This window comes from Solanum tuberosum, unplaced genomic scaffold (assembly GCF_000226075.1).
Source record: "Solanum tuberosum cultivar DM 1-3 516 R44 unplaced genomic scaffold, SolTub_3.0 scf00367, whole genome shotgun sequence".
NCBI classification, from domain to species: domain Eukaryota; kingdom Viridiplantae; phylum Streptophyta; class Magnoliopsida; order Solanales; family Solanaceae; genus Solanum; species Solanum tuberosum.
Genome location: NW_006239293.1, coordinates 273,781 through 289,916, shown reverse-complemented (window position 1 = coordinate 289,916; position 16,136 = coordinate 273,781). Strand labels below are relative to the sequence as shown.

Genomic DNA, 16,136 nt, shown 5'->3' with positions numbered 1-16,136 from the left:
GGGACACCAAATTAGGTATAGTGTTTGTAGAAGGACAAAAGTATCCATCTCACTTAGGCATTTATAACATGCTATTAGGGGCATTTAAGGAAAGTAAAATGGGTTCAATGCTTACCAGGTTGTAGTAGGATGTACGTGCTTATGTATCTATGGTGGTCAAAACTTTACCTGAACTAAGCCTAACCAGCCCAATGACAGATCCAGCCCGAAGCAGCCATGTCCTGCATGGAACCCAATTAAAGGACCAGCACACTAACTTACTAGACCTTCGCTAGCCTCATCACCAAGTCAATCCATAACGTCCCCAACCGTCTCCGAGAAACGAGGGCCCCAGCTTCCTAAGACTGACCTAGGAGAACCATTGAAACAATCTCTTTACTATATGTGGACTGTAGTGCACTTTTAAAGGCAATATTCAAATCCGAATCAGCTTCTACTTACCTGAGTCTCACTAGATTACTCTTTCTTTCCTCTTTCTGTTCTTACTCTATATTTCCGTCTAGTATTGGCTAAACTCTATATGTCTGTCTCTTGTTGTCTCTCTCTCTCTCAAAAATGTTCACATGATTTTATATACCATCATATTTAAGTGTGAAGCAGAGGGAAACTAGCTCTAGTATTTCCTACTGCTTTCTTGATGACATTTTATCGTCTGTGATACAAAATGCATGCACACCTGTTGACTGTGAACTTCTCGTTAATTGATTCTGAATATCATGCATATTTTTCTTTGGTATAGCAATTCTGGAATATTAAATGAACATTTTTAATATTTACTTTTAAAATACTTTGTAGGGGACAGAATATCTTGAAGAAGAAAACTACGTTCCTGCAATCGCAATTGTTGGCCGTCCAAATGTTGGTAAAAGTAGTATTTTGAATGCTTTAGTCGGAGAGGACAGAACAATTGTTAGTCCCGTTAGTGGAACTACTCGTGATGCTATAGATACAGAATTCACTGGACCAGATGGGCAGGTGAGTCTCTGTTCAGCAATCTCAACTTTTGCGCAAAGAGTTGCATCTGTGAGGATAAATGCACCCTACTTCTCAGATAGTAAATTAATGAAGAAATTTCTAAGTAAGAATCATTGCAAGGGAAGAAAAAAAGGATATTGAGACTAGGTTGACTTCCAGTCAAGGCAGTTCCTACCTGATCACATTCTGATATGCTGACCGCCTGACCCGCTTATTTTTGTTTGTGAGACAATTTATTGCAAGTATATACAACAACTGTTGCTCGTCCGTATTTCTCATTCTGCAGTGTTGCTTTGTGGTTCGACAACTGTTCTGCACTTAAACCTCTACCCATTCTATTTGAACGGTTAATGTAACAGAGTAAGTTTTTTTTGATACCACACAATTAGTGGGTCAACTTTACCAAAGTGCATAATGTGGCAAGCAATTGTTATGCCTCCTGTAAATCTAATTAAATATCTATTCAATATGTTATATTCATTTTACACTAGAAATACAAATGAAATAAAAGAGGATTGTTAATAAAAGCAATTGGGATACGGAACAGATTATCATTCCTTCCCTTCCTTGATGTATAAGTTCTATAAAAATGGCTTGGGATAAGATCGGAGTTTCCTGGTTTATTACCTGAAGTTGACTGTGGAAACTTACATTTTAATGATCCTTTTCTGCAGAAGTTTCGGCTTATAGATACTGCCGGAATAAGAAAAAAGACTGCAGTGGCTTCATCAGGTAGCATACCAGAGGCTTTATCAGTAAATCAAGCATTTCGTGCGATTCGTCGGTCAGATGTTGTGGCTCTTGTTATTGAGGCTATGGCTTGCATCACTGAACAGGTACATTTGAGTTTCAGGAAGGAGTTCATAAGTAAAATTTAAGCTTAACGGGAGGAACTATTGTTGTGAGATATTGTTGCTTTTATAGTCCTTTGTTCAAGGACTGTGAAAATAACATCTAGTAATAGTTTCACTTGTGCCTTTAACATTACTATTTGTACCTGAAGTTTGAACTTTGTCCTATTCCGTCTGTCACATAAAGCTTGGCATTTATTTATTCATGCTATGATCCTATTCCTGGAGAAACAATGACAAATATTCTTTTCTTCAATATGAAAAGAGAAGAATGTTTTGATTAAATTCAGGCTTATCTTTTAGTTTCAAGTGCAAAAAAGTATTCAAAGTTTGATATGACCATCTGATCAAATCGCATGGATAAGGGGGTTGTGCTGGTTCTGGAGCTTATCGCATTATCAAGGGGAAAGATCTCTAAAGAATAAAGATGCTTTCGAGATATCCACAATGTTATTAACTTTTACCCTATATGTTTGCTCTTCTTCTTTTCTGGACCAATATACATACTGAATAATTTAGATAATCCAAATATTAGTAATATGTGGACTTCTTTTTTTCTTTTGGGGTTCTCATTTAAGAAAACTCCTCCAAGCTAATGCACATGCTACAGAAATGAGCATACATCATTCTTTAGTAATAGGCGAAGAGTGATTCCATCCGTGCTCATAGTGTGGCTACATAAATATTGACATGTAAACTCATTTTTGTTTCCTTGCAATTTATTAGGATTGCAAAATTGCAGAAAGGATAGAGGGAGAAGGGAAGGGTTGTCTCATCGTTGTGAACAAGTGGGATACGATCCCAAACAAGAACCAAGAAACTACTGTATTTTATGAGGAAGATGTTAGACGGAAGGTTCGTTCTCTGAGTTGGGCACCTATTGTGTATTCAACAGCAATAGCTGGGCACAGTGTTGAAAAGTATGTTACTTATTCCATCCATTTTCTTTGTTTATACTTGTTCCTCTCTTGCTTTACAAATTTATTGCCACATTTCAGACAAAAATCAGTTGCAATAGACTTTGACATCTGTGATTCTGTACTGAAGATCAGATGTGTTGTTTCATATTTTTACTAGATGAAGGAATAAAATACCGGCATATCATGTTATTGTGGTGGCTGTAATACAACTCAAACTTTGTATTTCAGAGCTTAATGCTCAAAAACATTAAGGGATAACTTGAGGAGTAGTAATAGAGGTACTAATGGTAGTTAGGTAATAAGAAGCTTAAGAAATAGGCCCTTTTTTGGGTAATCCCATGTGAGGCCGTCATGCAATAGATTGATGTGATGCTTAGTGTAAATGGAATGCTAGATGAGATGTGACTTGTATGCAAAATTAAGTTGGAGAGTCATAAGATGTTTGTTTCTGTTTTGTTGGAGTAAGACAGATCAGAAACATATTAAGAGAACTGGTTAAAATGGAGTAACTGTTTCATAGGTACAAAAAACAGCAAGGGATAACTCGAGGGGAAGTAAAATGGAGAGTTTTTTTTCACTGAAGCATTTGTTTGGTCTCACTAGTGACCTTCCGTATAAGATTTAGTCCTGTTTAAAATAATTTTTTGTTATATTCTAGGATCATTGTTTCTGCTGCTGCGGTGGAAAAAGAGAGATCAAGAAGATTGACTACTGCGATATTGAATCAAGTTGTGCGAGAAGCCGTTGCATTTAAAGCACCTCCTAGGACTAGAGGTGGAAAGAGAGGGCGTGTTTATTATAGCACTCAGGTAAATTTCATTTGGGAAGATGCATTTACATTTACTATTTTCTACTCAAGCAAACACTTGCACTCTGGATCTTGGAGGATGTATAATTGACAAACATGTAGTAGAATGGCTACCTGCTAGCACAAAAAAAAAAATCCCTTTTATTGTTATTTAGGAAGTAGAAAAAACATATTACTGCTGTAAGAGGTTTACTTCCAAGCTGGCTACCCCCTGTTTTTGATACTCATTAAAATGGAAATTGATTTAACAGAAGTGACATTGACATACATGGCATTGGATGCAAGTGTGTTGTAAACTCTCACTTCAGTGACTTGAATTGGCATTTCTTTAAAACGTAATAAACTCATGTTATGCTTTTATTTTACAGGCTGCTATTCGACCGCCTACATTTGTCTTCTTTGTTAACGATGCAAAACTCTTTCCTGAGACATACCGTCGTTACATGGAAAAGCAACTGAGGACAAGTGCAGGATTTGCAGGCACTCCAATTCGGCTTTTGTGGCGCAGCAGGAGAAAAATGGAAAAGAGTGCTGGTTCGTTTTTTTCATGAAATAATGATACCTTTTTGTCACATATCTGCATTTCTTTTCCCTTTTGTGTTTTAATGCAAAATATGATTGCAATTTACACTCACTTGAGATTTGCATCAAATACCCATGCACTATTCCTGCCATGAATGTGAAAACAGTCATGTGTGAGAGATGTTTGAGCCGATGGATGTCTAGTTCAATGTCCTCAATCTTATCCTCTGCTAGATCTTATTGGTTGAGGCACTTCTTCATACTCTACCTTATTTAGAACCTATGGTAATTTCTCTGTATCTTTTCATAAATAGAGAGAATATACGTCTCTCCAGGTGGCTCGTGAATACTCCTAATACGTTTCTAGGAGTCACATGAATATTCTTTTGCAGATCACATAAATATCCGCCAAATACCGTGAAGTTTTCTGTAGTCACAAACGTGGAGAAAATGTATTGCCATGTGTTATCCTATATGTTGATTAATTCTATTATAGGTCCTGGTTACGCAACATATTCGGTTCCACATTATTTACCCAGTTTATAATACTATTCTTTATGAGGCTTGGACAAATTCATCTGGCTATACTTTCCTGGTAATGTTTGATATTCTGTGTATGATTTAGACAACTAATGCAGTTTCAATCTGTTGGACTTCAGGCAAGGGTCCTTCAACAACGATGCAAGACAACTTCACGGGCATAGAGAAAAGTTTGGCAGTTCCAGCATGAGATCATGGTACTATTGAGAAATGGAATTAACTTGGAGAAATTAAGCATCTGTATGAAAAGATGATCAATCTGTTACTTTCATGGCCCATTCTGGAAGAGCTGCCGAGTGTGTTTATAATCCACAGTTTTAAGTCTTAATGTAAGGAAGTGGCACTCACTTTGAGTGGTCTCTCTATGATCATTGATGATCAAATGTGCTAGAAGTGCCAAGAGGAAGTGAATTCAAGCAGTTACATGTGATTCTCCCAAACTTTTGTTTGTTTGTCAACTAATTACTGATAGGAAAAGATGACGACAAAATGCGGAACTGTGTGGGAGTAGTTGGCCATGTTAGATGTGAAATAACATTTATATGGTAATTGTTGTATGATGTTCCACTCAACAGATGAGGAAAATAATCGTATACAAGCTAAATCCATATGAACAACATAATAATGCTCAGATTAGCATATATAGATGATATGCAAAGATTCAACCAAAACAATATGATAAAATGCAAAGAATCAATATATATTAGATAATATGCAGTGTAGTGTATGTAATGCTGGCTCTTTATCACAATCATTTCAAACCAGTGTTTCTAGTAGACTTAGATCAATGACGACTATTACTTAGTAGACTTAGGGGTAGTTTGGTAGCTAGCAAAGAGGTAACTTATCTATATGTTAAACTTTGGATAAGCTATACGACATCAGCTAGTAAGAAATGCTTGGTTTGCAATCTAGAAATTCGAATAACTAATACATGTATAAGTTATGATGAAATTTGAGTATTATCTTACGCAGAGTAGAAGATGGAATAACTAGTCCCCACATTACTAATACCTGTATTAGCTCAGTAGCTTGTATACATTGGAATAGTTTAAACAGACTTATATTTTACATGAACTTTCACACTTCTATCTACATAGAGTTTGAGACGATATTCTCCTTCAATTCGTAATTGTTGCACATCTTAACTTAGAGAGTTCACCTTATGATTAGTAGGTGTCCCATCGCGGCCTAGGTGCCAAATTTGGATCGTGACAGCTAAGTACTGATCAAATTCAGAATCAAAGAAGGAAGAATTTTTTTTTATGTGTAGTACTTTTGGCATATGGTACTTATTATTATCCATAGTAAATAATGAAATACCCTCATATATGTAGCATAGGACAAAACAATTGTACACATGTATGCATCTCTTTTGGCATAAAATACACTCTTCCACCACATCTCCTACATGTTACTTAGTCATCCACAGGCATACAAATATAGATATCTCTTGGTTCTTGAGAAAAGTAGAGTACTGAAGGCAAGATAGCCTATGGCTAGTAATAACTGAAAGACACCCAACTCCCTGAGAGAACTAAGGCTATAATTACACTGGAAATAAGAAGAAATCAAAAAGGGAAATTTTGGAGGAAGAATTCAGAAAGTAGCATTAAGCATGTTAGACTGAAATGCAGCATGCATTTTGAAGGCTGGCCAAATCTTTGTTACCAATAAACATAACTACAAGAACTTAATTCAAACAGGTACAGTATCTCTGTAACGGTGAAATCTATACTTGTGAAAACGATGATGTCCTCTGCCACAATGGCCGGCCCAAGATTGTGCTTGCATGGACAGCAAGGTAAGCATTATTTAGCCTGTCGTAAGAAACAATTATCATTAGATCGGAAAACATTGAGCGGTAAAAGCAGGTGGGAGGACAGAGAAGAAGCTTTTCTTCACACGCAAAGTCTAACCAAGCACCTAAAGAGATCAAAGTACACAAAAAGAAGCTGCAAATGCAACGTTTACCGGTCAACGTCTGGCACAGCCAAAGGATCATGCTGCTCTTCTCTTTGTTGTTCAATAACTGGAGGAGCACCAGTCATGGAAGCCAAATCCTGAGCACCTTCAGCCTACACCAGAAGGATTGACTATGTATCGTCAGAAGATAAATACATACTACAAAATATTTCATTCAATTATGACCCAGTTAAAAGAGATGATACAAATAATATTTCCAGAAACAGGTTATCAAGAAAGGACAAGAAAGTTGACAGTGTAATCATCACATGTACAGCCTGTGAATGCACCAACGAATTATCGTCAACTACTAACTTAATGTTTGTTAATGAAAGAGACATCAAACTTCAGGGAAGAGAATGTTCCTGAGGAAGAATACATGCAAGGCACTTTCCACCCCTTCAAAAAGATCAGTTTTGTTTGTGCATGCATGTCTGTGTAAGCATGCATGTGCCCTGGGGGATGCCAGAATGGGGATGCAATAGGCCCTGATCAAGCTCTTAGTTGTGGAACTAGTCTAAGATAGACCATCCTTAACATTCGCAAGCAAAAAAATAATTAAAAAGAAGTCAAAAGAGGGGGAAAAATATCAAGAACCAGCCAGAGCAGAAGTCATGAAGATGATGAGAGATTAGAAGTTGCAACTTCCCTAAACACTTCAGATAAAGCATATTAAGTAATTGTATAAGACAGATTCCTCAATAAAACCACATTTTCTTGATTGTATGCAGATCCATGAATATTTTAGACAAAAATCATTAAAAAGAACTGAAGAAAGACGTGGATTTCTCAATAAAATCCCATTTTTCAGATTTTATCAGAGCAGCATTGAAAAATTCGTCTGTATATAACAAGGAGCTCTATTAACTGAGCTACCTAGCTTCCGGGTAATTGTTATCACTCTGTTCAGCAAAATGAGGAAAGCTAGACCAACATAGCTCGAAGGGAAGCAATATTTTGGAACTGCCCGACATAGCTCTGAAGAGTGACAGACTATGAAATAAATTATTTAATATGATGCATAAATCTTGAAGTTTATGACCAAGATAGTTGCAACTATTTTATTGACTGCAATGATCCAATCAGCTATTCCAGAATGCCAAAAAAGTTGGCAGATAAGCTCATGAAGTAGCTTCATCATTTAGCTTCTCATCATAATCAATAATTGCACAGTAAGGAATTGGCCTGAATAAGAAAAATAAGCAAAATCTTGCCTGTTGAGGGTATTGGGTATAACCAGCATATGCACCATATGCATATAGTGAAGGATCCTGGGTGGCTCCATAAGCATAGGCATCATAACCTTGTCCATAGCCATAATAAGCATTCCATTGAGTCGGATCAGCAGGCTGACCCCATAGACCAGCGTCCTACAAGACAGCACCATATTTTTCAGATGTTAGTCAATTAATAACTCATGGAATACAAGCAATTCAGATCTACAGTTCATACCAGCATGCTGAACAATAGTTTGCTTCTTGAATGTACACACATAATACAAACATCTATAATGTATAGTTCCATATATAGCACACAAGATTTTATTAATATTTGTGGTAATTATTGAACTTTTATCTTAAATGGACTGCTTTTTCAAAGCCTAACAACAAATTTGTTGCAATCACCGCTTACCTTTAACTAGATGTTCATTGCCTGAAAGACTTCTCAATTTCGTTTTAAATGGCTTGTGAATCAAGATAGTTACTACCATAAAAACAATTTCATGGCATAGATAACCTCTCCTTTTTTGATAAAGGTAACAATATTATAAATCTTCAACACAGGCTATGCTGCAAGCCATATTTACAAGTTCAAAACAAGCAAAAGTATACATCCTTGTTCCTCTTATAAGAATCCAATGATGTCTAACAGGGAACTATATCTCGTACAAGTTCTTCTTTACACCAAAAATGAGAAGTACGAAGGCGAACTCTTAATTTTCTGGATAGAACTACTTCCTTCAAAACATCTTTCGTTTTTACCAAGTCCTTCAAAACGTCTTTGTGACATTCCTAAGACACCTTCCTAAGATCCTAAAGACAATTCTGTAGCTAACAAAAAAAATATACAGGATTATTTTCACCTTTTTATCATCAGACTCATGCAACAATTCCATAACTTGAATAAAATCTTCCTAAGATTCTAAAGAATAAAGCTAACAATGAAAATTTATAGGATAATTTTCACCTGCTTAGCTGTTGGACTCCTACCCCAGGAAACACGAACAATTTGTTGACCAACCACAGCACCCTGCATTCTCTGGATTGCTTCTTCAGCAGATGGCCTATATAATGAATATGAAGGGAAAAAACTTGAACACTCAGAAATAAAATCTATGAAAGAGTCAAAGGATCAATATCTCTATGCTTTTGTCATATTCATGATCCCTCACATTTTCTCGTTGTTCTGCAACTCTTTTTAGTGACTGCAGAAGTTATCTTAAGGAAGACGTACAATCAACTGTGATAGGCAACTATTACATCAACTTCTGCAGACCAGACCAATACACTTAACCCCCCCCGCCCTTTTTGTTATAAAAGAAGCTTCATGAAGACAGATACCTCGCAGAAAACTGCACAAAACCACAGCCCTTGGAAGCAGGGATCTTAACATAAACAATTTCACCAAATTGCAAAAATACTTGTCTCAGTTCCTCTTCAGTTAAGTTAGGATCCAGATTTCCAACATAAACCTACAGTTAAGCAAAAACCATCAGAAGAGAAGTTGAAATATGAGGGACACATTCCAAGTTACTAACTTACTGTTGTATTAGTCAAGTCATTATCTACAGGAATAGTCTGCACTGTTGGAGTATAAACGGCAGGCGGATATACTGCTGCATCAAAACCAAAATTCAGTGTTTAGTGTACTGAGGAACATAGATAAAATCGAAAGATCAATGCATCTACATATGCTACACAAATCTTCCAAGGAACGACTTGAGTGTCCACCAATACATCTGATGTCCTTTCTAGATAATTATTATTCTATTAAGTTATCGAAGGTGCATCAGCAGGAAAAAACTAAAAAGATATGGGTAACTGTTCCAGCAAGTATTTTATAGGTAATGGTTAGGAGAAAGGAAACAAAGATGCTGGAAGAAAAGGTGAAGTATTATAAAGTACAAATGTTTGTATTTACTTGCTATGTTGCTTAATCTGAAAATTTGTGGACAAGGGTGATACTTAATAGACTTTCTTAGAATTTTATGGGTTTAAGTTATGAAATGTAATCCATAAAGGGGAGGACCTATTATCCACTGGCCCTCAGGGGTTTCTCGGTTATTAAAAAAGAACAATATTCATACTGCAAAGTCATATGGACTCGAGGTGGGTATGAGTACCTCATGCTTAGCCAGTTGGTCAGGAATAGAATCCAGTATGTACTATCCCCTCCCCTAAATAGTAATAACATTTTGTGTGTATACGTAAAGTCATTTCCACAATCATATAGCTTTACTTTATTGCTGGATTTAAATATTAATAAATCCTATTACACACTAAATTGCAGTTCTGAATTACCTTTTGCTACTGCATATTGTTGTTGGATAGTATTCGACTTTTTTGGTGTTGCTGCACTGATGCGCATCGGCCTAGTTGAGCAATACATCCCATTCATTTCCGTCATGGCACGGTTTCGTTCTGTTTCATCAGCAAATTTAACAAAACCATATCCCTTTGAGCGGCCAGTATTCGGATCAGTAACAACCTTCGCTCCTCTAACTGACGGGTAGTGAGTACGAAAAGTCTCTTGCAATAGATAATCTGTTACATCAGGAGCTAGATCTCCAACAAATATAGAATGCTCTGGCCCAGCATCACGACGCTCTCCAATCCCAAATGATGCCCAATTTAACCTAAAAGTTAGCTCTGTCCCCGGTATTTGAGTTCCATTATACGACTGCAAAATCCGCTCAGCAACTGGATGTGCACCAAACTCCACAAATCCATAGCCCTCAGGTTGTCCAGTGATTTTGTTGCGGATAACTTTTATTGAGAGCACCTGGAGGGATCAAATTGGTCATTACCATGACATTAAATTTGAATAAGCATAAGATTATAATTGAAACTTTTCATTATAGAGCATGATGAACTATGATATTTGAATCAAAGTAAATGTGCACATGATTGTCAAAGAAAATGAGAAACTTGTGACAGTAATGTGGAGTCATTTACGCATTATGTAAAACAGCTTAAGTATTTGATATTACAGAGAGCAAAAGATGGACTTACAAAACTTTTAACTACAATAATTAGGTATAACTTTTCCTTTTAAGAAAGTGAACTAGTATTTTCTAATGTCCCCCTCCCCCAAAGATACAAAGTTGACCCCTAAATTATGTGAAATGATCCACATACCCATGCCATCATAAAGTGGATTAACTTTACCCTTATTGACTAACGGTAAACTAATTGAACTAATTAATCTTTAATTGGACTGAATCGCACCAAAATTCTCCGCATGTCCAAATCATCTCCCGAACCTTCTTCATCTCCTTCCTCCATTGAAACACCATGCAATTGTAAGCTCCATCATAGCTCCACCAGCCATCCTCCAAATTCAGCCATGAAAACCCCTTAGAATTCTTTCACACCTTTTGACAAACGCCTTATTTCTACAATTATAACACAGACGACCAGCACTGCAACACTCCATTTTTTACCTCCTTCGTCCCTTCACTGCTAGACCTTAGGAAGACCTCAAATTAAAAAGAAGAAAGAGACTAGAAAAGAAAAAGATCAAAGAAATGCAACAAGATTCAGTTTTTCCAGATGCCCAGCACCGTCCAATTCCACTTCTTCTTTTTTTCTAAGTCCTGAACAAAAATTCAGAAAAAGATTCAAACCCATCTCCAATATTCTTAAATTTTCAATACCCAGATCATAGATTTTCATAGATTTGGATATTTTCATCTCTATTTTCTCAGACCACCATCTCCCTTTTCAACATAATGCACAGTAGAAGCTTAAATCCGATAGAGACTTTTCAAATATATCACTGCCATCGATTCAAGCAAAACAGAACACAGAAGGGAAAATTACCAGAATGTAGAAAACCCAGCCTACAAGATTCAGTTTTTTCCAGTTCTTGGATAGCCAAAATCAATTCTGTTGGTGCCTCAGAACACGTGTCGTCACTTGCTCTGCTGGAAACTAAAGACGACTCCATTTTCAATTTGCAACTCCAAGTTGATTTATGTTATAAGACCAGAAACAATTAAGAAACTGTTTTGGAGATTTCAGATGAAATGAAGGGAAATTTCTAGCTAGTGACAGATTTTTATGGCAGTACACTGCTGCTTCAAGGCTGGGAAATTGGAATTGAGGTTGTGATGGTGTTGCTGTGGTGGTGGTTTGAGAAGCAGGATGGCGGAGATGACATGTGGTTATTTGTTCCTTGTGGGTGAGTGGGTGGAAGTGGAGGATGGGGTGTTCTCTGTTGTTGAGAAGGTGGAGATGCAATGGTGGTCTTTGGTCGTATCTGTAGTGAAGAAGATGGCCTTGGAAATGGTGGAGAGGTGACACGGGTTGGGTTTAATTTAGTCTACTTATTGAGAAGTGGAAAATTTTAATGCTAATTAGTACAAATGGTTTTCCATTAGTAAATAAGGGCAAAACGAAGCTACTTGTATAATGCCAGGCGTAGTTTTGATCCGAACTATTAATAGAGGACATGGGCATCTGTAGATCATTTCGCATGTTGATTGGCAAATTTCGACCTTATCCCAAGTAACAAATACTCGTGACGCACTCAAGATTATGACCTAGTAGTCAATGGAGTCGGAAGAAAATATAGGAAACCAAGGTTCAATTCCCAACAAAAAGAATAAAATATCTTTTAATCATCCTACGTCTTGATAGGTAGAGTTACCTGATGGAAGCAAAATTAACACCCCACTTATCCTACCATACACCAGGGTAACTTTAACCTAACCTACATACACAACGAAAAATAGGAAACCCATGGTGTAAAAACGCTCTAGCTAAAAAAAGTGTTGTGCTCCGCGAATAAGGTTCAATTTCCAGTAGAATCAGCATATACCTTTTAATCTTCCTATTCCTTGATAGGTAGAGTTGCTTGGTACATGTATTGGTGGGGGGCAACAAGTACTTGATGGAAGCAAAATTATCAGCTTGGCCCACTTATTCTACCATACATGAGGCTAACTTTAACCTAACCTATAGCTGCAACAATAAATAGGAAAACCACAGAGTAAGAATGATCTAGCTATAAAAATGTATTGTTATCCAAAGGTCATCCAACCATCTATACTTTAATATATACAAAAAAGCAGTACATATTTTCATTTGTGGAAATGCTTCTCAACTCCTTTGAAAGCCTGTATATTCCTGGCCTTAAAATGATCCATACAATAGTGCGGGGAATTTTTTTTTTACGTATCCCTCTTTCTCATATTTTTTTCCTACCGACGTGTCAAGAGCTCCTTGATAAAACCTCAACATAACCAGCAAAATTGATAGGTGTCGAAACTCTTAATAGGTCAGACTAGAGTTTTTTTCAGAATTTTGAATAAGAAGATCTAAAAAATGCAGCTATTGGCTAAAAACAGTATCTATTCTTAGAACCACTTATGTCATTACACCAGAAAATTTCTTTACATCAAAGGTGATGTCTTATTCCTTTACCCCTCTTTCTTTGTTCCTAGGCTAAGGCTACATACCATGAAGATGCAAGCACTTCAGCCTCACCTTAATTTGCACCTTATCCTAAAAAAGCACAAACTTCTTTGAAGTCGAATCACACTAACCCTGTGAAGGCGAAGCACACCTATCTTACCCTTAGTTACTCATAAAGGAGCAGTTCTCAGATATGGGATAGCTTTCATGCTAACCATCACATTCTAAACTTTTAATCCCGTCACTAGGTGTTCTACATTTCACCAGCTTCTCACGAAAAGCACCAACTTGTATGAAAACGAGTTAGTCCTTCTCAAATCTTCCACTTATGTTCTTTCCAAGCGCAAAAATCAAAGGCCACCCTTTTACACCACCAACCAACCTTTTAATTTCTCAAACATCGCAATACCAATCAAAGCATGGAAGGAGGACTCGACATAACCAGAAAAATTGATAGCTTAGTTGTCGAAACTCTTGAATAAGTCAGACTAGAGATATCTTTCAGAATTTCTAACAAGAAGATGTAAAAAAGGCAGGTATTGTCCTTTCGGCTTAAACAGTATCTTTTCTAAGAACCACTTATGTTATGTCATTACACCAGAAAATTTCCCAACATCAAAGCTGATGTCTTATTTCTTTACCCCTCTTTCTTTGTTGATAGACTAAGGCTACGTACCATGAAGATGCAAGCAGTTCAGCCTCACCTTAATTTGCACCTTATCCGAAAAAGCAGATACTTCTTTGAAGTCAAATCACACTAGCCCTGTGAAGCACACCTATTTTGCCCTTAGTTACTGATAAGGGAGCAGTTCTCATCTAACCATGTCATTCTAAACTTTTCATCCCATCACTAAAAGTGTTCTATATTTCACCAGCTTCTCACGAAAAGCACCAACTTGTACAAAAAAGAGTTAAGTCCTTCTCAAATTTTCCACTTATGTTGTTTCCACGCACACAAATCAAAGGCCACCCTTTTACAGCACTAACCAACCTTTTAATTTCTCAAACATCACAATACCAATCATAGCATGGAAGGAGGACTCAAAGCCTCAATCTTATTTTTTCCTTTTCTCAAAAAATATGCTATTCTCCTCTAACACTACTAAATATAATATAACACTTGCTAGAACTATATAAACAAGAACAAAGCAGAACTATCACAAATGTCACCATTCATTACAATTCCACATCAATTGTCAAGGTTCTTCAAAAATTCAAAGAAACACATTAACTATTTCATTAACCATCCCCAAGACTTGGTTTTTTGACTACTTAAGCAAAAATCAAGAATACCCAGATAAACATATTCAAACGAAAATTCATAATAAATATAAAAACAACACCAGTACAGTAAAAAAAATTGGGGGAAAACAAAAAAGAAAAAGAAAAAAAAAGAGACCTCGGCAGTGTGAGCAAACCAGCTGTGGAGATAGGACTCGTCAGCCCAGTATGGTAAATCGCCAATCCAAAGAGTACGCACTTCTTCTAGAGTAGCCGGCTGGTGGTATGGCTGCTGGGTGTTCATCTTTGGCTTTGTGTTTCGCTGGGGTTTAACAAATTCAACATATATTGTAAGAGAAAATAACCTCAATTGTTTATTGCAATATTACATAAAACCTTGCAAAATTATGGTGTTGTGTGCAAGTATACTACACCAAAAACCCTTCTAAAAATAAATATATTTTGAATCCGTTTCGACGAGCTTATAACAAGTAATTTATAAATTAAAAGTTATAAAAAGAGAATACCTTACTTCAGATTTTTTATTTATTTTTAAATTTTTTGGCTAAAAGTGAATGCGTAAAAATTAAAAATACCTAAAAATAAGTTTGTCTCAACTATACTAAGTATGACAAATTTATTAGTATGTGGTCGAATTTTTAAAATTAATTTATTTTGAAAAGTGTTTTTTTAAAAGTTTTTAGGTGAGAAACAATTTGTATTTGACTGATTAATTTGAAAAAACACTTTCTAGGCTTGCAAAGTCTTATATTATTTGAAATTAAAGTTGGGTTTCAATCTCAAACCTCCGCTTCAATATCTTCAAATTTAGTTTATTTTGGAATTGTTTTAAAAAATTTTTATTTTAGGTTGAATTATATTTTTTTTACTGATTCATATTATAATTATTTTGAAAATTAATTTGCAAGGAGAACTAGATGTTCATGAAAGTAAAGACTTGATTTTGAATACAGAAATTGAGCATAGGCTCAGTGCAGTTCAATTTTGCAAATCAGATTTTTAAGTAGAGACTTACATTATGATTTCAGTTACTTTACATAAAATATTATGAGCGTATATAGTTTTGAGAAAATTATTTAGTACAAAACAAATATGAGTTAGATTACACATGCCCAAGAATTATGTTGTCATTGTAGGTTAGGATCGTACAACCAATTAGGGTGACTCCTTGGACCAAGAGGCTTAATTTTGGATCCACAGTTATTAGGTTGTATACTACAACAAGATATAAAGCAGCTCTCTCATTCAGATTAGAGGTTAGACATCATGAGCTTACTTAGGGTATGTCGATTGTAAAAAAAAACTCTCTAAAAATATTGTATTTTCTTTACTTAAAGTAGAGCTGTTAATATGGGCTGATCCACCTCATCCGGGCTAACCCATGCAGGCTTTGCAATTTGATGGGTCAGGCCGGGCCAGCCCATTTTTTTTTATGTGGGCCCAAAAATGGTCGGCCCAGCCCACACGTGTGTGGGCTACGGGCTTTGTCGGGTCAACCCTCTTTTCTTAAAAGTATATTTTTTTATAATTCTTTAAATTAAATTATAATTTAAAAATATTATCATAAATATCGACTAGTGTTACTACTTGTTAATCAAATACACAGATAAAATTATTTATATAATATTTATTAAGTTTGATTTCAAGTAAAAACATAAATAGCTAAATAGAAATA

The 16,136-nt window shown here is 36.0% G+C and overlaps 2 protein-coding genes across 3 annotated transcripts in view; one reads left to right on the top strand and one right to left on the bottom strand.

Moving 5' to 3' along the window:
* LOC102597805 (GTPase Der) overlaps positions 1-5,233 on the top strand; it is a 22,564-nt gene extending 17,331 nt beyond the window's left edge. Inside the window, exons 7-12 of the mRNA XM_006361686.2 lie at positions 796-975; positions 1,650-1,811; positions 2,553-2,746; positions 3,405-3,555; positions 3,923-4,088; positions 4,736-5,233. Of these exons, the coding sequence (XP_006361748.1) occupies positions 796-975; positions 1,650-1,811; positions 2,553-2,746; positions 3,405-3,555; positions 3,923-4,088; positions 4,736-4,806 (924 nt within the window). The 3' untranslated portion in view covers positions 4,807-5,233. The remainder of the gene's footprint in view (positions 1-795; positions 976-1,649; positions 1,812-2,552; positions 2,747-3,404; positions 3,556-3,922; positions 4,089-4,735) is intronic.
* A 717-nt stretch (positions 5,234-5,950) lies between these two features.
* LOC102597277 (polyadenylate-binding protein RBP47B') lies at positions 5,951-14,892 on the bottom strand. Of its 2 annotated transcripts, none has more exons than XM_006361684.2 (8): positions 14,619-14,892; positions 10,103-10,583; positions 9,344-9,417; positions 9,143-9,273; positions 8,769-8,865; positions 7,796-7,951; positions 6,591-6,694; positions 5,951-6,436 (listed from the first exon to the last, which is right to left on the bottom strand). In XM_006361684.2, exons 1-8 carry the CDS (start codon positions 14,742-14,744, stop codon positions 6,349-6,351), a joined length of 1,257 nt encoding a protein of 418 aa, XP_006361746.1. In that variant the 5' UTR covers positions 14,745-14,892; the 3' UTR covers positions 5,951-6,348. The 2 variants fall into 2 exon arrangements, with proteins under 2 accessions (XP_006361746.1, XP_006361747.1); XM_006361685.2 differs by having other exon boundaries at positions 9,344-9,414.
* Between the last annotated feature and the right edge of the window lie 1,244 nt (positions 14,893-16,136).